This window comes from Thermobia domestica, chromosome 12, assembly GCF_964235325.1.
Source record: "Thermobia domestica chromosome 12, izTheDome1.hap1.1, whole genome shotgun sequence".
Classification (NCBI taxonomy): domain Eukaryota; kingdom Metazoa; phylum Arthropoda; class Insecta; order Zygentoma; family Lepismatidae; genus Thermobia; species Thermobia domestica.
The window spans coordinates 66,912,427-66,938,493 of NC_137465.1; the positions used below are offsets into that span (position 1 = coordinate 66,912,427).

General features: G+C 32.7%; 1 protein-coding gene across 1 annotated transcript in view; it reads left to right on the plus strand.

Annotated features, from left to right (window-relative positions):
• LOC145665985 (zwei Ig domain protein zig-8-like) overlaps positions 1–26,067 on the plus strand; it is a 196,332-nt gene that overhangs the window by 135,009 nt on the left and 35,256 nt on the right. Inside the window, exon 2 of the mRNA XM_081733091.1 lies at positions 14,090–14,217. Coding sequence (XP_081589217.1) covers positions 14,090–14,217 — 128 coding nt within the window. The remainder of the gene's footprint in view (positions 1–14,089; positions 14,218–26,067) is intronic.

The following is a 26,067-nucleotide window of genomic DNA, read 5'->3' on the forward strand; positions in this document are numbered from 1 at the left end:
TTCGCTTTTTTGCTTGGAAAATTTTGGGCTTTTTTGAAAATTTTGCTTTAAACTGATAGAGCAGAGTTTGTTTCGCTTCTCTACATAAAAAAAACTCATTTAAATAGTGGCTGATGCAGATAATAATATGAAACCTCGAAAATAAACCATGAATTTCAAAAAGATTTTTTAAAATTCTTAACATATTTACATTATGAATTCCAAGGGATTAACCAATATATGTAATAATATTTTAACCTCGTATATACAATAAGTACTTTAAAAAATGATACACAAATAACTAGCAAAATTGTATGTTGTATTTTTACTTCCAAATATCACACACTCTCTTTTTGAAGCAAAATAAAGAAAAACATGAGAGAAATCTGCTCATAAGAGCTTCGTTTCGGGTGGTTGTGTACATTCATGAAATTTTTCAGTTAAGTTTTAACTCTCATATACATTGTATGAATATTTCGAACAAATTTTTCACTGATTGATCATATACTTAATAATCTGTTACCACCTATCAGTACTTTCGGATCTGCAAAAGCGGTAAAGCTCCAAATTCTGTAATGCACTGACTGCTCCTTAAGCTTGTTCAGAATCGGGAAAGTATCGAATTTTCTGTTCATGGATGATATACGTAATACACGGTTCATCTGAGCGTATGGTTTCCTAGACTGTAGAATATATAACCACCATCACGGTTTACCCAATGCTGAAGGTTTCTAAATTTTTAACAAGAAAATTCAACATATAGTTGCGATTTTTTTTTACAAAAAGAAAAACTATGGAATACATTTAAAAAGAGTGGAAGATTCAATCACTGTTCCAATTCACAAGAAAGACGACAAAATTGATTGTAATAATTATCGAGGCATTTCACTTAACATTCTATTAATAAGATTGACTCCATACGCAGATGAAATTATTGGAGATTATCAGTGTGAATTTAGTCGAAACCGACCAGATATTTACCATTTAACAAATACTCGAAAAGAAATGGGTATATATTACCCAGTACATCAACTGTCTATTGATTTTAGAAAGGCTTACAACTCGGTAAGGAGGAAAACATTGTACATTCTTACAGAATTTGGAATACCGAAAGAGCTAGATTTAATAAGTGTTTAAATCAATTCCAGAGTAAAGTCCGAATAGAAAAATGTGAGCTTCCACGTCTAGATTGGCCAACAAGGATATGCGTTATCGCCGTTATTATATTATTCAGCTTTGTTCCGGAGTACGCTATAAGAAAAATCAAAGATAGGAACCAGGGCTTAGAGTTGAATGGTATTCACCAGGCATGGTGTATGCTGATGATGTAAATCTAATAGAACGATCGAAAGAAATGCAGAGGTCTTATTAAACGCTTGCAGGGACATGAGTAAATGCAGAGAAATCTAAATACAAGGAAGTTACGGTAAATTATGAATGAGTTAAAATATCAATTAATACTTTCGACACAGTGGATACTTTCAAATGTATTGGATCAGTATTACCAGACCAAAATCATACCCACAAAGAAATTAAATGAAAATCAGGAAATTCTTGTTATTATTCAGTTCAAAATATTTTGTCGTAGCGAATTCTGTCAAGGAATTTAAAGCTTAAAATATGTAAAATGATAATCATGCCTGTTATGCTTTATGGTTGTAAAACATGGTCTCTTACGCTGAAGGAAGAACGCAGACTGTAATTATTTGAGAATGGAATTCTGAGACGAATATTTGGACCCAAGAGGAACGGGAATGGGGAATGGTAGAAACTTCATAAGGAAGAACTACATAATTTATACGGTTTACCAAACATCGTTAGAGTAATCAAGTCTAGGAGGCTCAGGTGAACAGGTCATCTAGCCAGAATGGAAGAAAGTAGGAACGCTTTCGAAGTTTTAACTAGAAACCCAATCGGGAAATGTCCATTAGGAAATTCTAGGCTCTAGCAGAAATAGGAATACCGAGTAGAAACTGGATTGAATTGGATAAGGACAAAAGTCAATGGAGAGTTTTTGTGGCCATTGAGAAAGAGAGAGAGAGAGAGAATACGTTTAAATTAAGCACAAGTGCACAACAAACATGAGTGAGTGGTTATCTTTCGCGCTTCCATCGTGAAGTCCGGGATTCAACTCCGCATTCGACCATTTTGACAAAAGTTTTTCGTAATTCCATCTGTGAATGTAGAGATAGCGCGTGTACTGTGATTCCTGGCCGACTTACTTTCTAATCGTTTTTAAATCTTTGTTATTATTAATTACCAGCAGTGATGGATTTGCGAAGAGGGTTAGGGTGGGGATGTCTTTCCGATTGAAGCCTCTACCCCGAAATTACGGAATTTCTAAAACAAACTAAATATTTGCTTTGCCTTTATTCATAAACTTCAAGCTGTCCTCAAATAAAAAAATAGGAATTTTTAGAAAAACTAATCATTAAAAAGAAACCCTCCCAAAATACTTTTCTAAATCTGCCACTGATTATCAGTATAAAATGGTCTTCAAGGTTGTATCTGGAAGATTATAGTTGAATATACAAACGAAACGAAATATTTGTTATGCCTGTACTCATAAACTGAAGCTCCTCTTAAATAAAAGTTAGAAATTTTTAGAAAAACCAAACATTATTCAGAAAAAAAAAACCTCCCAAATATTTTTCTAAATCCGATACTGATTATTTCTATCAAACGGTATTCAAGGTTGTGTCTGGAAGATTATTATTAAATCATTGCACAACTACAGTATAACGGAAATGTGGAAATACGCTCTGAAAGATATATTGAAAAACGCACGCTGTGATGGATATATTGAAAACCATAAGTTTAACTATGTGATAGAAGCTAGAGTACTAAGCTCTAAGAAGTGAAACACGGATGACTAAAAAGAAATGATCTAGAGAAGAAAAAATGTCGATAATTCAGAAGTTAAAATCAAGTTAAATAGCTTCTAAAATTGCCCTCAAATACTACGTACTTTATTTTTACTTTAATTCATAAACCATGTGCTTCATCCATCATGATGGTGAATTACAGAGCGAAATATGGCATTCAGGTCATGAAATCTTATTTAACTTTAGAGTATACTATAAGAAAGCTATTTAAACAGAAAAATCATGAAAATGAAAAAAGCCAAAATTTCCAAAATTCTCGTTTTTTTCCCAAAAAAGCCGGCTTTTTATGTGCAAAAAACCATCGATTCAAAAAAGCCGGCTTTTTTGCATCTCTAGTTTAAACATTTCAATATCTATTATTTAGACCGATCGTTTAAATACCTCAATATATATCCTCCTGGATAAAATTTATGATTTGGAGACCTCAATATATATTATCTTGGATAGGATTGATGGTTTAAAGACCTCAATGTGTATCCTTCTAGATATGATCGATAGTTTATACAGTAAATCTCCATTCATATCCTTCAGAATAAAGTCAATTGTTTAAATGCAAAGCATATTATCAGCAATGGGCTGTTTCAAATTTAGTAATATGATGACTTAACATTATTACATTGTACTGATATGTTTATATTACACCTAATTGATGGTTATAGGAACTAAGTTATGTTCGTGATGGTAACTAAACTTAGACTGTTACCAATTAAGACAGGATTTGAAATCAAAGTTCTAAAAAGTACAGCGCCACTAAAATTGAAATTTAGAGTAAAATTTATCAGACTTCTTTTATCAGTGATGTTTTCGGTATATAAATTGATATATATACAATAAACTAGGAAACTGATTTTGAAACTAAATTTGTGGACTAACATCGAGTCCTTGTGTTTCTTCGAATTGTCCCGTTTGCCTCACATATTCCACCACATTTACTTTCATTGATCTTCCTATCTCTTTCAGCCCAAGGGCATGATTGCGAACGTTAAAATAACGGTTTCATTTCATTTTCTCTTGAAGTTGTAGAAGCATAACACAAACTTAGACATATTTCAAATGTTGTCGTTAAAGTCGTAACGATATTTCCCACCTCCAGATTCCTATTTCAGTGAAAGGAGTCAATTTCAGTGTAAAGCATTGAATGATGGTTTGACGGGACACAGGGAAATGACATCTTTAATTTAGCTGCTCCGGCATTAAGAATATATATATATATATATATATATATATATATATATATATATATATATATATATATATTCTCTTCCGTATATTATGTACAGAAGCTTAAGGTGGAAGGTCGGATTTTTTTTTTTTTTTTACCTTTCTATAGCGGTGCGTAGCTCTTGACACTTATTCGTTAACATTGAAAATGGAAAACGAGAAATCAGTTTCACCTTTCTCTCTCTCTCTCTCTCTCTCTCTTTCTACATATACATATCTGTGCCTCAGTAAGACTTTCCTTTCCAATGACATGGTATCCTATGGTACTAATTCCGAGATATATTACCATTATTGAATATATTATAACGAGCTACTTCTTCATTGGGGAACATAATAACTATGTACGAAATGGGTAATTCATATTCTTATATGCTGATTGCGAGCTTTTGACGAAACATTTCCATATAGATGAGTTGTTGAAGCTCAGTGAGCACTTAATAATGTTAACTAACAATATATATTATTTAATAACAGTAATTCGTCGACCATATTATGATAATTATTTCAAATAAACACCCTTTATTTTTGTTTCACTCACTACTAAAATCCGCAGACATTTTATTATGGAATTATTCTGAGTAATACATTCTTAGAAGGTCTTAAGAAAGTTTTAAGTTGCTATGTATAGTAGTAATTTATCATGGGTGTTGAATTGGCTTTGCGAAGTAAATATTCCAGTGGTTATTGAAACGAATTAGTACACAACTTGTTTCTATAGTCAAATTAACCATATTAAGGTATAATTGATCCGATTCTTTTGCGTTATGTTTTCTTTTAAACAACGTAACACTATGTACGTTGGAAGTACTTATTCATAATGCTGAATATGAATTATTTTCTGAAGAGTTTGATATCCGTAACTGTTTCTAGTTGGTTTCTTTCTTTGTTGAAGATTAGCGTCCATTTTCATCACTAAAGCTATATCGTCGCATGAGAATAAGAGGAACGTAACTCCAGTTTCGTAGGTTTACAGGCGAGAGGAAAAAAATATTATTTTCTTAGAAATATGTGTTTTTAATGAGATGGTAACTGAGCTACATTACAACAGATGATCGAAAAGGAGAACAGATGGCGTTACGTTCCATTTACACCAAGTGGGGCTTTCAAAATCATGTCCAAATATGAAGAAAACGAAAACAGCATTTTTGGAGTTACGTTCCTCTGGCTCTCATGCGACGATATGATAAGTGCATTTACAGTTAAAAGTGGAATCTATACATAATAGTGTGTTCAATCCTCATCCATCTGAAATCTAATCCTTGCACTAATGGCTAGCCACTAGACAAACGGGAACAGCCTAAATATTTCAAGTATATGAAATTATCACTAACATATAATAAGAATACATTTAAAAATGTGTACATATAAATATATTTCAATGACAGTTTTATATTCTTTATATTAATTAATTTGCCTTATTAGTTTATCATGAGTGTGCCAGTAAATAATTTTCTGTATCACATTGTTCTTAATTTTATTTTCAGAAGAAAAAACATAGAAACATTTAGAAAATAGTGCATGAGATAAAAATATTTTAAGAAAGTAAATATTTCTAATATCTTATACAAAATAAGGACTTTTTCTCTCAGCCCAGCGACCAAAACTGACTTAAAAGTACATAAAACTTAATTGATCATTAGGTAATGAGAAAACTGATAGAAAAATCAAATTAGTGTAATTTATCTATGTGAATTGCATTCATTGATTACTGAAAATCTTTAAACTTGGTGCAGTCGTTGGCAGACGTGAATGTTCTTAAATCTAGTGCTATGAATGGAAACGCCTATAACATGAAAGTTATAACATCCACAAGCCACTAATAGCATTCAACAAAGTCATAAGTAAAAATTATGTAGGCCTACACATCTTACATTTTTGTTTTGATTTGTCAATGATTTGAGATTGAGTAGATCAATTTTTGTTCAATTTTACTTGAGTAAAGAGGAAAAACTCCGTAGAAATTGTTGACGTAATTTGCCTGGTCATTATTGGCAAAGAAAGAAACCTCACGGTTCCAGGGAGCACGCTATGGGTGAGCACTCCTGGTTGCTGCACAATTTCTGAATTATTTCATATATATTTTTTCCTCATTTTAGTCGTAAACCTTAAACATATTACTTAAAGTATGTTTATTAACGAATCACAACTAATTGAAATTGTTGTACTTCATAAGTTGAGCGATTCTAGGGAAGATAATGGTAAGCGTACGCCCAGTGAAATTAGGTTATTATGTGGAATGGGTTGGGATCTGGCCACAGAATAGTAAGCAGGTAGTATAATTTCAAAAATGTACCTGCAGATAACAAGGGGAGCTTGTTTATCATGTGTTATTGCATTGCATAGCATGGGATCATTGAACTTCTGTTTCAGTTTACTCAAAAGTTAGAAAATGAGGCATAACGTTGTTTTCTCTCAAATCGTACAATTCTAAAAATGCTAAGGTTGATCAAATCAACAAACAAATAACAAATGTGCGCACCTCCTTCTAAGTGGAAGTTGAACTACAAATAACATAGAACATTTCCTGAACATAGATCACTAACAACTGCATTCAATTCCGTATATCACCAACTCATAATATCGCAAATACTTAGAAATGGCCAATCGCAATCATTGATTTGCTTTCGGAAGAAAACGAATTAATTCAGAGTAGAAGAATATTATTAGTTATTAAATGAGAAAGTAAGTGGCATGAGCCATCGTTCGTTTACTTTTAACGCATGCAACAGAGAGTAAGAAATAATTGGTCTATTCTTTGACTAGTGTAAGCTAGTAGTTATTATAATTGTTTCTCAATCGGCAAGTTTTTAGAGCAAATCCTGCATCAGATCATCCAAACCAAACTTTTCTCACTTTGGTTCAGTTCTAAGAGCATTCATGGACTTCACCTTTAATTAGAGATCCTCCGTGGCTAAGCGGTTAGCGTACACGCCTTTGGAATGGGAGACCCGGGTTCGATTCCCGGCGGGAGCTCATGTGGTTCGGATTCCATGTTAATCAGTAGGTCCACGTCACATATAGCTTCGCTGTTGAAAGGGACGTTAAACTCAAAATCAACTCAACTCATTCACCCTTAATTATTAGCCCTATCCGTTTCTAATTGTACCTCTCTGACTGTTCTTCTTGTTGATTGATATTGGCTTTAAGTTATTCTGAAATAAATGAAGTTCAAACTGCGTAGAAATTTGTAAAATAAGTGTCTTTCTTCTAAAACCTTTCCCAATTACCTGAGATTGGCATTACAAATCGCCGACCTCCAACTTTCTCTACCTTTTCTCATATGCACTGACTGTGAGACACTACACTGCACATAATTATATTCCTTCAAACAATCAATCTACTTCTTCTTTCTGTCTAGGTCAAAACCACCACAGCCAAAACTCCCACACTCAAGAAATGTCAAAACGCCCACACGATCGGTCATAGCTCCCACACAAATGGACAAATCTCCCAAACGCACGAACGGTCAAAACCTCCACAGCCAAAACTCCCACACTCAAGAAATGTCAAAACGCCCACACAATCGGTCATAACTCCCACACAATCGGACAAATCCCCCACACTCTGAAATTATCGTGATTGCACGTCTTTGTTGCGGCTCTTTATGACGCCCACTTTAGTGTTTCTGTCATTAGAAAACCGTGCAAGAAGAATACTTGCAACATCAGTTTAAGTGGGATAAAAAATGTTATTAGAAAGTACAAGGGCAAGACATGCAACCAAGATCATTTCACAGTGTGGAAGATTTGTCCGATTGTGTGGGGGTTTTGTCCATTTGTGTGGGGTTTTTGTCCATTTATGTGAGGATTGTGACCGTTGCTATGTGTGGGAGTTTTGTCCATTTTTGTGGGAGTTATGACCGTTGGAGGTTATGACCGATTACCAGTGTGGCGGTTTTGGCTGCGGGAGTTATGACCTTTCGTGCATTTGGGAGATGTGTCCGTTTGTGTGGGAGATATGACCGATTGTGTGGGCGTTTTGACATTTCTTGAGTGTGGGAGTTTTGGCCGTGAGGGTTATGACCGTTCGTGTATTTGGGAGATTTGTCCATTTGTGTGGGGGTTATTACCGTTTGTGTGGGCGTTTTGACATTTCTTTAGTGTGGGGGTTTTGGCTGTGGGAGTTTTGACCTGTTCCCTCTTCTTTAGTCAGCCTCGTGCTCGTTTTCCATTCAGTTCTCTAGCATCCACTCGATGAACTACATATTCCAAATGTCTTTTTCTTATTTTTCCAATTATCGAAGTCTACTTTCTTGTAGTTTTTCTAAGACTTGCCTCACATTTCCTGTTCCTTGAATCATCTCATTCCTAATGTTGACTTTCTGCGTCACTCCACCCATCTATCACAACATCTTCATCTCCGCACAATAAAATTTCTGTTTCTATCTCTTCTTCGTCGTTAAGCATTCCACTGTGTATAATATCGCATATCGCACTACTGTTTTGTTAAAATTTCCTTAAAGGCATGTTTTAATCTTACGGTCACATACCTGCGAAATACTTCAGCAGCTTCCCTCCATTTTCTCCAACTGCTGCTAATTCTGGGAACTTCCTCTATTGCAGCATTTTCTTTGTGTTGATCCAGACTATTTGAATTTCTTCGTCATTATAACCTATTCCTCTTCACCCAGTCGTATAGTGTATGTCTGATTTCAGTTTTGCTGAATTTTCTTGTTTTACCAAATGTAAGAATTTTTGTTTTTCCTATGCTCTTCTCCAGGTGACTAATTTCTCTTTGAGTGTTACCTTGGTCTCACTCACCAGCACGATGTGGTTTGCAAATAACATATTCAAAGGTGTTGATTCTTGGATATCGTTAAGTTCGGTCATCACAACTGCAAAAGGATGCTGATGAATTCCTACTTTAACCGTGAACTTTTCTGTTGTTTGACATGGGTTCTTCACTCATTTCCTACATCCATCATACTTATCTTGAATTTAACATATGTATGTGCCTGGAGCAATTCTGTTCAGTGCCCAGTAAATTAGATCCCGTAGACCCCTACCGTACTCTATCTCTGGGACAGTAAAAATCATGTAGGACAATAAAAAGATCCTTCTTGTATTCTCTGTACGCTTCCATTAGTATCCTAATTATAAATATTCCATTCATTGTCGACTACCCGGGCACGAAACCTAATTGATTTTCTGTTATTTCTTCTCTTCCCTTAATCTTGCTTCTATCACTGTCTCCTAGAGCTTTATTGCATGTTTTATGAAATGTATTCTTCTATAGTTGCAACATTCTTACAAATCATCTTGGTTTCTAAACACCGGTACAAAGTTGCTGTTTCTCCGCTTTCAAATGTGTTTTTCAATATTCCATTATCATATTAAAAAATCGAGTAAACTATTGCACTCCTTTCTTACCTGAACTTTTCAGGCTTCGATAGAGATATTAGTCGGTCTTGGAGTTTTAGCACTTTTCATTGCATTTTCTTTCTGTACTATAGTTACAGGCCAAACAAGAATCCTATTCATGGGTAGATAAGTTTTTCTCGAGTTTACTTCATTCAGGAGTTTCTGGAAATCCTCGTTCCAGTGTGTCTTTATCTTTTATTTACTAATCAAAACCATTATTTTCATTCTTAATATACCGTACTTGAGAAATATCTCTCTTTTACAGTTCTTTTACTTTCGAAAGGTTGTAAATTAGAAATGTTACTATTTTCTTTTCAGTGTGTGATTATAAGATAAATGATCATAAGATATAATGCACACATAAATACCATAAAATTGACTTTTCTTGGTCTTCTTGATCACTGACTGACTTGTCGACTATATTTAGTCACTATGATCAATTGCCTTTTAAAGTATATTTTAGTCAACACAATTGAATGAATAATGTTTGATCCCAGTATTTATTCAACTTAAGCTTTAACATTGACTATTTAAGATCAGAAAATGTGATAGAAATTTAGAAAGAACGTTGTGTGTAAAAGTTTTCTTGTCAGACTTAGTCTTCTTCGATTAACAATAGTGCATCACTTATTATGATTTATTCACAGGCTAAGAAAATTGTATTAATACAATCACACTATACTTGTAAACCCAATAGAATACACTTTTAGTAAAGTTCTGATTCGTCCTTCGCCACACTACAGTCAATTCACAATTTTGCTGAAACAAATACATAACAAAAGCTTATTTATTTCGTCAAAAATGATATCCATATGAGAAATAGAAAATTTTAAAATGTGAAATACTTGAATGCCACTTGTCGACATACAGCTATATGTAGAAAAGATAAATTTAAAATAAAAAGTACCATAGTACGAAAATTGATGTCACTAAAATGTTGGTGGAATTACTCTTTTTTGCATGTTCAACCTTTTGAAGATCATCTCAATGCTTCACATACACGCTGTTTCTCTGAATACTTGGCCTCATGAAGCTTTCATATACACTTTTAACAGTGTATAGATTATAAGGTATACACTGAATACAGAATCACTATTGCTTTTTCGTTCTCTTTCTCGTAACGCTTTATTCCTTCCAATTCTGTCTTCTACAATCCGCCATCTTGTATTGACATGTATCAGCTTTGTTCAGCATGTTGTCTATGCAGGAAATATCGATAAAGACTATCAATGTATGAGCTCTTTTTGTTTTAGAAAAATTACTATTTTCGGAAAAATTCTCTGAAGCAAAAGGAAGGGTTGTAGCTTCACATTTTTTATACATATATAAAAAGTATACATCTATAAAAAGAAGGCTTTTCACCAACTCAGTTGAACAGAAAAAAGATTTACAGAAAATAGAGCCCTTTATCGATTGGCCTCGTCAGTTTTACGATTTTCCTTATCCATCAGAGAAGCAAAAAGCGTATGGCTGAAGATGATTTGAAATTGAAGCAGTATTTCACGAGTTTCCAGATGAATATAATATTAGCATTGCAGAACATATATATATTCTACAATACATATAACTGCAAAAAATGTTCTGGACTTCTAAATTTGAAACCTTTTTTTACATCGTAATGCATCGCGGTGAGGGACAAAAATCGTAATTTTGTGAGTATATAGGTAGTTTATGTAAAACCAACGTTCATTCTAATAATAACTTTATTAAAATTTTGTTTAATATATGTATTTACACAAATAATAATAACAATAATAAATTTATTTTCAATGCTGTGAACAGCTCAGTGGCAGAAATACAACATTATGTCAAAACCATTACACAATCATTCAAAGCATAAAAGCTTCATTAAACTATCATTTAAAGAATGAGTCAACCTTGCTTAAAATTGCATATCCGGCATGGAAAAGATCCTGTTTACTTATTAGCATGTTTCCATATAAAGAGTTGGTTCTTTGAATAAAAAATTCTAACTTAAGATATTCTGAAGATATATAAGTTAATAACAATAAAATGAAGTCCCTTATCATACAGTTAAAACAGCTTAATTTTTTGTAAAAATTGCTCTATTGTTACTCCCAACATATGTTGATTTTAAATAGTTATAAGAAGACATTACCTCTCTTCTCAATATTTCGAGTTTTAAATTTAGTGCTACCAATGTCAATTGACTTCTTACGCTATAACTCGGCACTATTATCGCTACATTTTTCAAGCAATAATCGCTACTATATTTGTTATCCAATACCATTTGAATAGAGTATTTATCAATAAATTTCCTTCTTTCTTATTGAGATTGAAGTCCCCCAGAAATTTAACCAAAATTTGTACTCAAATGAATAGTAGTCCTTTTTCATTTTATAACGTAGTAGTCCCATAAAACATTTCTGTACAGCTTAGAATATAATAATAATAATAATAATAATAATAATAATAATAATAATAATAATAATAATAATAATAATAATAGTAATAGTAATAATAATAATAATAACTTGTTCTGATGCATGATGTAATAATATTAGTGTGTAACTGATGGAGCTTTAAGAAAGTGATACAGCATTGAATATTTATTTGAGTTTTCCACATGTCACAAAATTAAGTTTTTTAAAGACTAATATTATGCTTATTATGTTAGGCTAGAAGAAATGAATTGTTGCGAATCAACAATACACTGTCCTTAAACAGGTTAATAACGCTATCACACACATCAATACATACATATTACATCACATACGAACTGACACTACACATACTAATAGGCTACATATCACCACAGAAATTTAAATTCTTCATATCTAGACTAAACAAATCACTAACATCACCACATTTTCAATCGGATCTGATACAAAAAAGGGAAGGGAATTAATACGGCCGGTTGCACTCAAACTAACCCATATTCTCAGTTACGAGATTATTGTTTATATCCCTAGAGGGACATATCAAACTATTAAAGGAAAGATCCCTTTCTTGAAGTGAAAGGAACCTTTACGAAATTATTCAACCCATGGTGTGTTGGAAGCTGTCAATTTAAGAGTAAATAGGAGTCCCTATTTGAGTTTACACTGACATAGTAAAACTTAACTTGACTACTAACGAACCTAAATATACCGCCATGTTTTAAGAAAAAGAATCACATATACTACACTCATATAAAATTACACCTGAACAGGTTACAGCAACCAAACTAAATTTTGAGAGTGAAGGAAGAATTTTAGATGAAAACACTAATTTCCAAACTTAGTTCGACGAGATCACAAGAGCGAAAAATCAACACACTTTACTCAGATAAACCTGTTTGCTACCACTAGTATCTGCAAACATGGCGTCTGTTATATGGAATTTCAATATTTATTTTCACTGCCTGTTTTTTTGGTCAAATCCAATGGTTTAGGACTCCATTTGCTTCCGACTTATTTATACGACTATTTTATTAAGATTACCTGCTTATTGTTGATTTATTCTGCAAAATATCTACATTTTCACAGAGCAGGTATTGAGGTAGTCTGTCCCAAAACGATTACACCACTGAGAACGAGATAAAGGTGCGCCAAAATACTGAAATGGAATATATTTCCTAATCACAGCAAGGGAATTTTCGCGGCGGAAAATATAAAGCGAATAAAAAATGGTGAAAACTGGATCAAATCGGATTTTAGCAGAATATTAGCATCTAAGCGGGTCGAAGAGGGTTTAAATTATTCTATCAAATATTGAATTGGTGGACAAATTCAAAAAATTCTATCCAATTACTAACCTATAGATTACATTGAAATAAAATATATAATTTCAATAATCATCCAATTGAGGTGCCCATATAGAGAAAATTACGATGAAACAATATATAAATAAAGAAATTATTCCCCGAAATATAGTTTTTCCTAATTGTTCTGAAGCTCTTAAGTTAATTTTGATTTGGACAAGGAATAAACGAATTTAATACATAAACCGAAAACTATATGGTAAAATCTAGTAATACACAGTACGGTCAAAAATTACTCGGACCCCTAAAAACTTTATGCTACCTCAATTGTAATTGAATATTACACCTATATGGGATCTGAACTACATAAGGTGCCACTGGAATTCGAAACCGGGTCTCCCCACGAAAGATGCGAATCCTAAGCAAACTATGAAAAAATTGAACAGAAAAGATGCACAAGAGATTCGTATAGATGACTACATGATATTGAGCAACCGGATGACTGCAATACAAAAATAAGATCAATGGGTTTAAACCACTTTCCCTCCCATTTTAGGAAAAGAATTAGCATAACGATATCAAAATAATTAACATAATAATAGCGTCGATGTCTAAACTGTTAATTTTCTTTCAACAAATAACATTTTAAGATTGAGAGGATTTTTTTTTATGTTCAAAGGAAAATCGTGTTTTGTAATTTTTCGTAACGCTGATCGAGTATAAAATGGAGGGTCTACAAAAACATAAACATTCTTTGCTTGCAGAAGAGCGAATCGTTAAACATTAATTTCTTTAAACAAATCGTTTGCTCTAACGAGAGCAATTACCATTAGACTTAAGTTATTCTGGTACTCTGTATGTATATTTCTTTAAATATGACCATAAGCATCAATTCGGAAGATAAACTTTTTAAAACTTTCTTGATTATTATTTCTTTTCAGAACCGGTGACAAAAATCCTAGGAGGTCCCGACTTGCACATCAACAAAGGAAGCACAATAAACCTCACCTGTTTGGTCCACTTTGCACCAGAGCCCCCTCCTGCAATGCTTTGGAGTCACAATAGAAAGGTAACGTACTATTTGAAATATGCTTATATTTATATAATTACTTTCTTGTCTAGTGCTTTTCTAAATTTCCTAATGAAGGACACGATGACTCACTAGTAGATCGGTTACATCTGTTGTGTGGGATCCCCGGTTCGTTCCCCGTTCACGTAACGTCGTGTGCATATGCTTCTCGTTTACTCCAGTTTGCTCTCACATTTTGATTTCACTATCACTTCGTTCATCATTATCTAGCCTTGTTGTCTCAATCAGCCTACAGGGCGTACTTACAACGATGATGTATCTCTTATGGACTTTAGTATTATTTTTATTTACGGGCAAACTGAGCTATTTAAAAAGGCACAAGCTATCAAGAAAAAAAAAAAAGAAATTATATAAAGAAATAATTTAAGTATTTTGTATTATATTGAGATTTTGTTTGTTATCGTTGCTATGACAATTTGTTTACTTGTTTTAATGTCTTTGCTATAGTAACTAGAAAGGTATAGATGTAACGAGGAACCATCCTGTGTAATCTGAATGTACAATATTTTAAGGTGTCGAACAAGCTATACGTTGAAGGATAATAATATATATTTGAAATGCATTATTGCGTTGAATTACTTCAGATAATCTCGTGTATTGCATAAAAATTTAGAATCAGGACATATGTAACATAGTTCACGACAGAATTAGCATTACATATTATATGGTGCCGAAACCGTGGACTTTGGAGATCAGTTAGAAGTAAAAGTAAACTCTCTCTCAGCACCACGGATTATTTATTACTTCGTAATTATAGAAAAACATTACAGAAGACCCATAATGAATGTGAATACCGGAATTGAAGAAGTTGATGTTCCTGCAAGTGAAACTTCAACGGATGTAGTTAAACTTTTACAACATCTAGGACAACAAATGAACATGAAATTGGAACAAATAGATTCCAAATTGGACACCAAGTTGGAACGAGTGACACAAAAATTTGATACCCGAATGGAACAAATGGATTCCGAATTGAATACCAGATTGGAACAAATAGATTCCAAATTGGACACCAGCTTAGAACAAGTGACATGACAAATAGGACATGAGTTGGATACCCGATTGGAACAAATGGATTCTAAATTGGTCACCAGGTTAGAATAAGTGACACGACAAATAGGGCATGAGTTCGATTCCAGATTGGAAAAGATAATTACCAAATTGGAAGTAACTGACAATAGGATTTAACAGATTGTTCATAGCTTTGCATTGGTGAAAAGTAATGTTGACGTAGTCGAAACTTAAGTCAATGAACATGCTAATCAAATTCAAAGACTGCAGGAAGAACTCCACAGTATTAAAGAGAAGATCAGTGCGATCAACTGTAATCCTAATCCTGTCCTCAACATTGTGCGTGATTAATATAGAAAGCCTGAACCAAGACATTGCGAAGAAGACAACAATTCATCCGAAATCTGGTTTGACAGGGAGAACACCATTTCAAATACGGAGAATGAAAAAAAAAAAAGGAGGACACCTTACAGAAATCATACGCACAAAAAACGAAATCTAAAGGTGAAATTCAGTGAAATCAGGTCACTAACCAAATTCAGTGGCAGATCAGAAGACATCCCTGCAAGTACGTTTCTAGAAAAAAATGAGCAAGAGTGCGAGTTAATTGACATAGGTAAGGCAAACTACCTTAAACCCAAACTAAATACAACTTTCTTACAAGGCTGTCTATAATCTTTATTATAAATTAACTAGAAATGTTAAAGTTTCGGAAGTATATCACTTCCTTCTTCAGACTACTACTCCAACTGAAATCATAAATAACATTACATCATTTGTTATCTCTACCAATCAGGAAACACTTTTCATTAAAATTCAATATATATGTCCATTGTTGTGAGATTGTGGTAAGATTACGGGCAAAATGAGCTATTTAAAAAGGCACAAGCTATCATGAAGAAGAAAAAGAAATTTTATAAAGAAATAATTTAAATATTTTGTATTATATTGAGATTTTGTTTGTTATCGTTGCTATGACGATTTGTTTACTTGTTTTAATGTCGTTACTGTAGCAACTAGAAAGATATAGATGTAACGAGGAACCATCCTGTGTAATCTAAATGTACAATATTTTAAGGTGTCGAACAACTTATATGTTGAAGGATGATAATATATATTAATATTTGAAATGCATTATTGCGTTGAAGAATTCCATATAATCACGTGTATTGCATAAACATTTAGAATCAGGGCATATGTAACATAGTTCACGAAAGTATTAGCGTTATATACTCATGGAACATTGAAGTGAAAGATTTCTAAATTGTTAAACAAGTTATCTAACGCTCGTTTAAAATAAATATATATATTATACAGTTTACTAGTACAGCGATTCCCAGCAGGTGTGTCACGCAGCTCTATGGGATTTATCACGAATTTTTAGAGTTTAAAATTAAATGTTATGCCATTAAGGAGGTTCATATATTGCGTATTTTACTTTACCATGAAGCCTTTAATACCACATTAAAATCGATGAGTCCTTTGGGTTCCACATATATACATCAATAGTACAGCACCTAACGTAAATGTGTCGGAATATCGTGGGCGGTGAGTATCTTCCAAATAAGTTAGGAATCACTAGTAGTTTTAGCAGTTGATGACTACAATTATTTACAATTCAAAAATCTTGAACAATATATTATTAGAATAATGAAAAATTACATTAGCAGTGTCTCATGGATAAGCTTTCTTGATGCTAATAAATACCAACTGGGAAAGAAGCGTTTAGAAGAAAGGAAATTCTTCTTGGCAGGTCCTTGAATAAAGAGTTTCGAGAAAACATTCGTGAAATGCTTCGTGTGAAGTATTTTACTATATGAAGCAGGAACATCGACATTATACAAAAGCGATGTAGAAGAAACTAGAAGTTTTCGAAATGTGCGTGTGGGAAAGAATGGAAGAGCAGCTGAGCTGAATGAAAGACAATGGAAAAGATGTTATGAATAGTAACAGAAATGAAAACAATTTTAGACGTTATTAAAAGGAGGAAGAGAAGTAGGTTGGAAAGTTAGTTGAAAAGAAACTTGATCATGATGGTGTGCTAGAGGCTCTGGTGGCAAGTAAAAAAGGTAGAATGCAAAAGATGTTACAGCTAATGAAAAATGTTCAAACAGGAAAATCGCACATGTTGGCGAAGAGGTTAGTTGAAGAGCGTAGTACATAGAAGCTTCTTAGTCGTGGCAAGGGATTTGCTAATAATAGCGAAATACCAATGATGATGATGTACCTAAAACACGTAAGGTAATGTGCACGCTTAATAGCACTTTTGTTAAAATCCTATTTTTCAGTTTGATTAGAAATTGAATAATAATATATAATATACGATTCTATATGTTTGAAGTGTAAAGTTGTTAACAAATATGAATACACATTTTTCAGACTAATTTCTTTTCGTCAAATCTTTGGTGTGAGTAGTTCGCTGTAACAATGTATTTTCACTCTGAGATCAAATACTTACCATATAACCGTTTCCGATGGAGTTATAAGAAGAAATTGACTAAGCAGCTGAAACCATACTAACCAGCGTTTTATGTGCCATACTGAACAAGAGTCATGACTCCAAAAATACTGAATTGATTTTTTTTTATTTTATATTACGTAGTTGGTACAACACAATATAACGACGTTCAAATACTAAGAGAACTTTTGTATTTCAGTCAAAAATTAATGTTTGCAGTGCTACTAAATTAAGCTCAATAAAAGTCAACATCATATATATTCATACTCATAGTCCGGAAGTTGAATATACAATCTTACTTGAGAAGGTTACTTGAGGTTTATGTATTATATAGTAAAATGTGTATGCAAACAGATTTTATTATCAGAAATGCAGCGAACTTTAAATCAATTGATTCTAGTAAAGATTTATTTCATAGTATAGTATGAAGTAAGTTGAAATACAGATTCGGAATATGGTCAATGTTTGCCTTTTCCCATTCAAGAAAAGAAAGAAAAGAAAAACAAAGTAATTTAGAATCGTTTTCTACCTTAATTATATTTCCGGAAGTATCACGTTTCAGCTATAAAACAGAATACCATACGTAAATTTGTTAAATGAATTTTATTATATCAAATTATCTACTAGACAAAGAATAGATGAAAGAATAGATATCTTATTATAGAGAACAAATGGCCAAATATCTTTAAACAAATTGGTTAAAAGTATATATAATAATAGCTGAACTATATATAATAATAGCTTTTGACCCTAATTAAATTTAATGCAAAATGTAAATACTCAATAAAGATATTTATTATTATATGATAATCTAGAAGGAACATTACTGAAATTCACCATTGGTTTGAATGTGCAAAACATATATCACAGAAATTGTTGTATTTTGATTTTTATTTCAATTATTGCGTCAAAATTTTCTATAAAGTGTTTTTTATGTATTAAGTTTATGTATTAAGCTCTTTGTAAGTGTATTTTTCCTACTGTAGCTATTCCAATTTTAAATAATTCGTTAGAAAATTAATTGTATCTTTTTATCCATATTTATGTTATTAATATTTCTTTCTTTTAAATCTATTGTAGTAACAAAATTGTAAAATATTTTGTTCAGGTTTACCGTAATTAAATAATATATTCCCTGTTGAAGACAGCAATAAATAAATAAACTTTTCTTAATAACTTCTTACCATTCAAGTCAATTGAAATACAGTTGATTTGAGATAAATTTATACGTTCTACAAGTAGCAATGCGCAACTAAAACATGCTTCTTAGCATCGAAGATAATCTGAGAAAATTATGTATGTAGAGGTTATATGCACATGTTCCAATTTGTTAATCAAAAGCTATATAGTAAGTGGTAAGGTTTCCAAACTAGAATTAAGTTTGCAGGTAATAATACTTGTAAAAGCATTTCCGAAAGATAATGAAGTTTTCTACATTACGTAACTTCAACATGCAATTACCATCCAAATGTGTGTAACGAAAGAGTCACCAAATTGAAGTGCGCAGTCAATCGAGTTGGAGAGCTATATAAATGTAAGAGTTGAGCTGTAGAGCAGTCAATTGGTATCATTCTTTGAAGCGCATGTAATCTATTACGACATATAGGCAATGAACCACAATTGAAAGAATTACAATTAAACAGTGCAAGTTGTTATAAATTAAAGTTCATGTTTGATGAACGAGAAAACTCTCTTCTTTTCGGAGGAATGGCAACGTTGCAACACAGCTAGGAACAAAAATCACATTTCCTGGTGACTACATATAGAGCAGAAGGTGAACATATAGGAATGTTTATCGTTAACCGTATATCACGCTCTGTCGTACTATGGACATGAATCGTTAATATAAATGAAAGTATGAGCGTTTCGGTTTCTGTATTCGAAATATCTATTTAGTTTTAGTGAGTAAAAAGAAAGTGTAAGAAACGAAACATGTTTCAAAATGGAACTCAAAAAGACGGGTGGTAATATCGGAAAAAGTTCGTGACTAAACATGAATATATCAGAAGAAAAATGTACAAATAAGTTGCTAAAACATGAATAGTTGTTATTTATTAGATACCATATTCGTTTGGTACACTCTATTGGAAATATATCTATGTCCCTCGAATTCCAATTGCAGTCTCTCGCGAACTGTCATGAACCTTTCCTTCTTGAAACATCTTGGTATTACGTTTAATGTTCCAGTAGATTTTGTAATAAATTTAGATTTGTTAAACAGTTCGTGGAGTGATCGAACGGGATACAATTTGCCATGCCATCCTTAAAAGGATTTTTATGTATTATTTTGTTTTGTTAACACGTTACGTTTTTGTATATTCTTGGTATTTAGTTCAAAAAATATATTCTCCGTAGTGATGTGAGGTGAATAATTTTCCACTATATTTTTCCAGAAATTTTTCGTTCTAAAAGAATATTATTAATCAAGTAACAACTCCTCAGTGATCATAAAATTCATTAAATTCATGTTTAGAAATGTTAAAAAGTGAAAGATCGTTTAAAGAATCTGAAAATTTTCATGGCTCAGACAATTTTGAGTACTATGTAGAAACAAGTGAAACAATTTTTCATGAATCGAAAAATTGTCTGTCCTGTATGGAAAAATTGAAGAACTTTTTGTGAGTCGGGAAACTTTCATCATTTTGAAGAAAACAGTAAAGAAACATTTTGTGAATCGGAAAGTTTTATTGCTCTGTAGAAACAAGTGAAAAGAATTTTCATGAATGAGAAAATTTTCATTGCGATGTAGAAACAAGTGGAAGAAAATTTTCATAAACCGGACAATTTTGGATATTATGTATAGTGATGTTAGGTGGAAAATTTTCCACTATATTTAACTGCACATTGAGCTACAAAAAATTGAATTTCTGTAGAAAGTTAGTCCTCAACAAAAAATATAGTTTTCCAATTAGCTTTCGGGAACCAAAAAATATTTCTAATATTTCAAGTTGGGAAGTAAAAATTTACATAGTGTTTTTTTTTTCTCTCTCTCTCTCTCTGCGAGCTCCTTCGTTGCTAATCGGTTAGCATATGCACCTGTGGCATGGGAGTCCTAGCTTCAATTCCTGGCGGGAGCTCATGTAGTTCGGATTTCACGTTAATCAGTTGGTCCTGTATCATATAGCCTCGCTGCTGGAAGGGACGTTAAACTCAAAATCAACTCAATTCAACTCTTTCTCTCTCTCTCGGTGTGTGTGTGTTTGTGTGTAAAGTGCAGAGAATATACATCGAGTTCGTAGAGTATAAATATCCCATTCTATTATTAAAAGTTTAATTTATTAAAAGTGATAAATATTTTCCGCTTCATAAAAATATACTCAATTTATTCCTACATTGTAAAATATATTGGTAATAAATATTGTCTTAAAAAGTTTCATGAAGTGAAAATCTAACGATTCTTCATTTTTTCAAAAATGTTTCAAAAACTTCAATGCGTCCTTCCCTCAGAATCCACCTTTGTCTCACAAAATTATATTTCGTCAGTTTAATACGCGTAAGATGAAGTTTTCTCATTGCTTTACTGCTTTTCTAGGTTTACATAATGCAATATTTATAAATAAGTAGAGATAATATGAAGTGCCTACTGTAAATTTTTGACTACCCGAAATTTGAGTTTAAGTAACTCATAAAAACAAATATTGACCATTTTCTGGAAATAAACATTGATTTATTCATATATTCTTTCAGAAGAGAAAGTGAAATATAACTAATAAGGAAGCTGGTTTGTGTAGTTGTTTTTCCAATAAAATATTAAAAGAAACGTAAAAAGCTGCACTATTAGCGCTGCCTTCTAAATGCAACAAGTAATTTTATTTGAATTTGCAAAATAAAAACACATTTCTTTTATATATATATATATATATATATGTAAAAGAAATATTATATATATATATATATATATATATATATATATATATATATATATATATATATATATATATATATATATATATATATATATGTGTGTGTGTGTGTGTTATATTGAACCGTCATTAGTTCTAATACATTGTTATACATAAGAAAGGTAGTTTTACAATACAAATATCTGCTCTAAGATGTTGATTATAGAAAATTCCAATTAGAAATTATGATCTACAAGTGTTAAACACAATAAAATCAATTGATTTCTTCTTATTTTCTATATGTGTAGAAATAGTGGAATTTTCTGTTTTTGAAATAATTAATAAATTCACAAAGGTTTTTTTTTTCGATTTCTTGTTACATTTTAAATATTGGAATGGGATATTTGTTCTCTACGAACTCCATGTATGTTCCCTGCACTTTACAAACATGCACACAAACACACACACACACACACAGAGAGAGAGAGAGAGAGAGAGAGAGAAACACATTATAAACTTTTACTTCCCAACTTAAAATATTAGAAAATTTTCCTCTTCCCGAAAGCTAATTGGAAAATTATAATTTATTGCTGTCTTACTTTCATCTACAGGAATTGAATTTTATAGCACAATGTGCAGTTAAAAATAGTGAAAAATTTACCACCTAACATCACTATACATAATATCCAAAATTGTCCGCCATATGAAAAGTTTTTTCCACTTGTTTGTACATCGCAATGAAAATTTTCCCAATCCATGAAAATTCCTTTCACTTGTTTCTACAGAGCAATAAAACTTTCCGATTCACAAAAAATTGTTTTACTTTTTTCTTCAAAATGATGAAAGTTTCCCGGCTCATAAAAAGCGGGATAGTTTCAATTTTTCCATACAAAACAGACAATTTTTCGATTCATGAAAAATTGTTTCACTTGTTTCTACATAGTACTGAAAATTGTCTGAGCCATGAAAATGTTCAGATTCTTTAAACGATCTTTCACTTTTTAACATTTCTATACATAAATTCAAGGAAAAGTTTCCGGATAAATATAGAAGAAAATTTTCCACCTTACATGATTGCAAAACAACAATGTAAGAGTACGTGGAATATGTTTTATGAATCGGAAAATCTTCATCACTGATTCTCCATAATAATGTATTACATCAATTCTTGCACAAACTCATGGAAATTGAAGTCTTATTAAATTTACAGAAAACACTTGTCAGGAGTTTTATTCACTGTTGCATATCATTCTCATTTCATTTTTTCTTGAATAGGGGATCGCCGTTGGCCTACCTTCTTTCTGCGCATCTTTGAAGTACTCACAATTTTCTACGAAACACAGATAGTAATTTGGAAATTATAATTTCGCTAATTTCCATATTCCCACTTCTACTATACTTTTGAAAAATCATGCTAAGCTGCTCATCGAAATGTTATTGCATGTCTCACCTCGCAAACGTTTTGGTAACAGCGAAAACAATACACATCCATTCTCGTCCACATTTTATAGTATACTACAGCATCACTTCTAGCATTGAATGCGGGATAGTTTGGTATCATTTTTTTTTACAATAGCAATATTTCAATAGATTTTATCGATGGTATGTTATAACGATTCCTGTATTACAAAGCTTCTCTTTCATATTTTCTAAAATACTCTCTATTTGAGACAAGTATTCCACAGGTATACCGAACATTTTTCAAACATCTCTTGTTATCAAAAGATGTAGAGAAAATAACAGCAACTAAGTTCGTTTTGAGAGTGGTAAAAACGAACTTCCTAAACGATACAAATGAAGTTTAAGGAAGTAGGATTCAACTCCATTTCAAATGTTCAGTACGAAAAAAGTTTCTAGCACCTTTACCTAACGTAGTTAGGTACAGTCATTAAAATTTCGTAGCAGTGGTAGGATTCTGGATTTTTACCTCCGAGCAAATTAAAGTAAAAGCAAACCTGGCCAACTAAAAATTTGAGAGTTTGAGTGAGTTGAAAATTGGTATGACGTGTTTAACAAATTATTAATTTTGGCTTCATTAAAAGGATATTCAGTTACATAATATTCTACGAATGCTATGCACTGCAACCTCTTATGTTGCAAATAAACCAACAGCTCGTGTATCTGGTGTTTCAAATGAAATAAGCAGTCATAAAAGGAGTTCAGTGTCCCCGAGATGCAGATTAGCATTAAGGTGCGGGAATTTAATGCTCAAATAGTTCGTTGGCTGAGAAAGAAGGCTTAGTGCTCAAAAGAGGAGCTTCTTACTGGTTCAGAGATGGAGTGAGTGACCGGAAGAGAAATCTTTGTCTCAGAGGACTAGACTAATTCCTAAAGTGTGTTCCAGAAAAAATGTAACAACTTGTTAAAATAAGTGCTCGTAAATAACAAGTTGAACAGGACTCATTTCATTGTGTACTTGAAGCTTGCAGTTGTGAGTAGTGCTGTAGCTAATAAACGTGTGGCGTTGTCAAACAGTCGTGCAAGATGGCATCAAAACAACTACAGACATGTAAACAAGTGATTTACAAATATGAAGAAAATCCTGAACGGTCATATGCATCCATTGCAAAAGAACTTAAATTGAATAGGAAAACCGTAAGGGACATTATTCTCCGTTTCAAGATACATTAACGTGTGACAGGAAGAAAGGGAGTGGAAGGAAAGCTGGTGTAAGTGACAGTGCATTAGTGCGAAAAATTGTGAGTGCACATCGAAGAAATCCAGCACGTCTGTACGCAGAATGGCTGAAAGGTATAATACAACAAAGTCAATTGTACAGAGGATTAAAAAAACAGCAAGATTTAAAGTCGTTTTGAGCTGTTGAAGTGCCGGACAGCAGCGAGAAACAACAAAATATTGCAAAAATGCGTACACGAAAACTGTATGCGAATATGCTTTGCAATTATTGAGGTGTCTCATTATGGATGACGAAATTTATGTTCTGGCCGACAGTCAACAACTGCCAGGACCAAAATATTATGTGTCAAAGAGTCGAATGGACGTTTCTACAGACGTAAGAACCAAACGCACAGCAAAATTTCCACTAAAGTTCTTGATATGGCAAGCAATTTGCTCCTGTGGAAAGAAAAGTGAGGCGTTCATCACTTCAGGGACAATTAATCAGGATACTTACCTATTAGAATGTTTAGAAAACCGACTTTTGCCGTTTATTAGGCAACATAATGCTAATACTATTTTCTGGCCCGATTTGGCTACTCCTCATTACAGTCGCAGGGCTTTAGTATGGTATGAACATAATAATGTGAACGTTGGGCCGAAAGCTGCCAATCCACCAAACTGCCCTGAACCTCGCCCCATTGAAAAATATTGGGCAGCAATGGAAAGAAAGTTGAAGGAGAGCAACGTAGCAGCGAAGAACGTGCAAGAATTCAAACGGCAGTAGAAATGTGCTAGTGATAAATTGGACAAAAACTTTGTAAATCGCCTTATGTCGCGTATTAAAGCAAAACTCATTCTTTTTTTTTTTTTCCTGGACGTACTGATTAGTGTTCTTTGGTGGTAGAAACGAACATACACACCCCAACATATGTACAGAACATCTTCTCACATCTTTACAATTTTTTGTTTTTCTACTCATGAATGTTTTAATTGTTACATTTTTTTCTGGGACACACTTTACTGAAAGGAATCAGAATTCAGAATTGAAGAGTAGAAGGTGGTAACTGAACTCAAACCATGAAGAGGTGAAGGGTGGTGAGAAAAAGATTAATGACTAAAATATTTTCAAAATGGTAACATGCAAAGATAAAAAATGTAGGTTGCGAGAATAGTCTGTATGATTTAATATATTTAAACTTTAAAATTAGAGAATCTTTCTCATATGAGATGCTTCTTGGATGTATTCAGAACTTGTTTAGAGCCAAAGGTTCTTTTTCTAATATTATGTATGCTCAAAAATTAGGGTAATCGTAATGAGATTTCACATACGTGTTTATTTATTTAGGGAACACCATATATATATATGACTGATTAAATTTAACATATTATTAAAGGCTTCACTATAAAAGTAGAATGTGCCGTATAGAGTTTTGAGAGGAGCCACATGACTTGTGCTTCTTAGTTATTGTGCATAATTTACAAGGCTATGTATTGGCCCTGTTTTGGAAGTTATATTTGCTATATTAGTGGTTTAATAAAATCTCAAGTAGAGACAACTGAAAATGGGTAAAACTGCTTTTGCTACAAAATCCGAACGATGTAGCTACAAAAAATTTCATTGATATCAGGTGAGAAGCTTCCAAAACTTCTAGAACAAAGAAACGACATTGTTTGAAAGCTAAACTTAATGAATTTCAAGATAATAATACAAAAAAGTATGCAGAATATGTATAAGGGCATAAACGAATTTAAGAAAGGTTACCGACCTCGCTTTAATATATTAAAGAAAGACTACCATCTTGAATAGATGGAAAGATTTCTGTGACCATTTGCTTAATGAGCTCCGTCGTGGCTAAGCGGTTAGTGTACGCGCCTTTGGCGTGAGAGACCTGGGTTCGA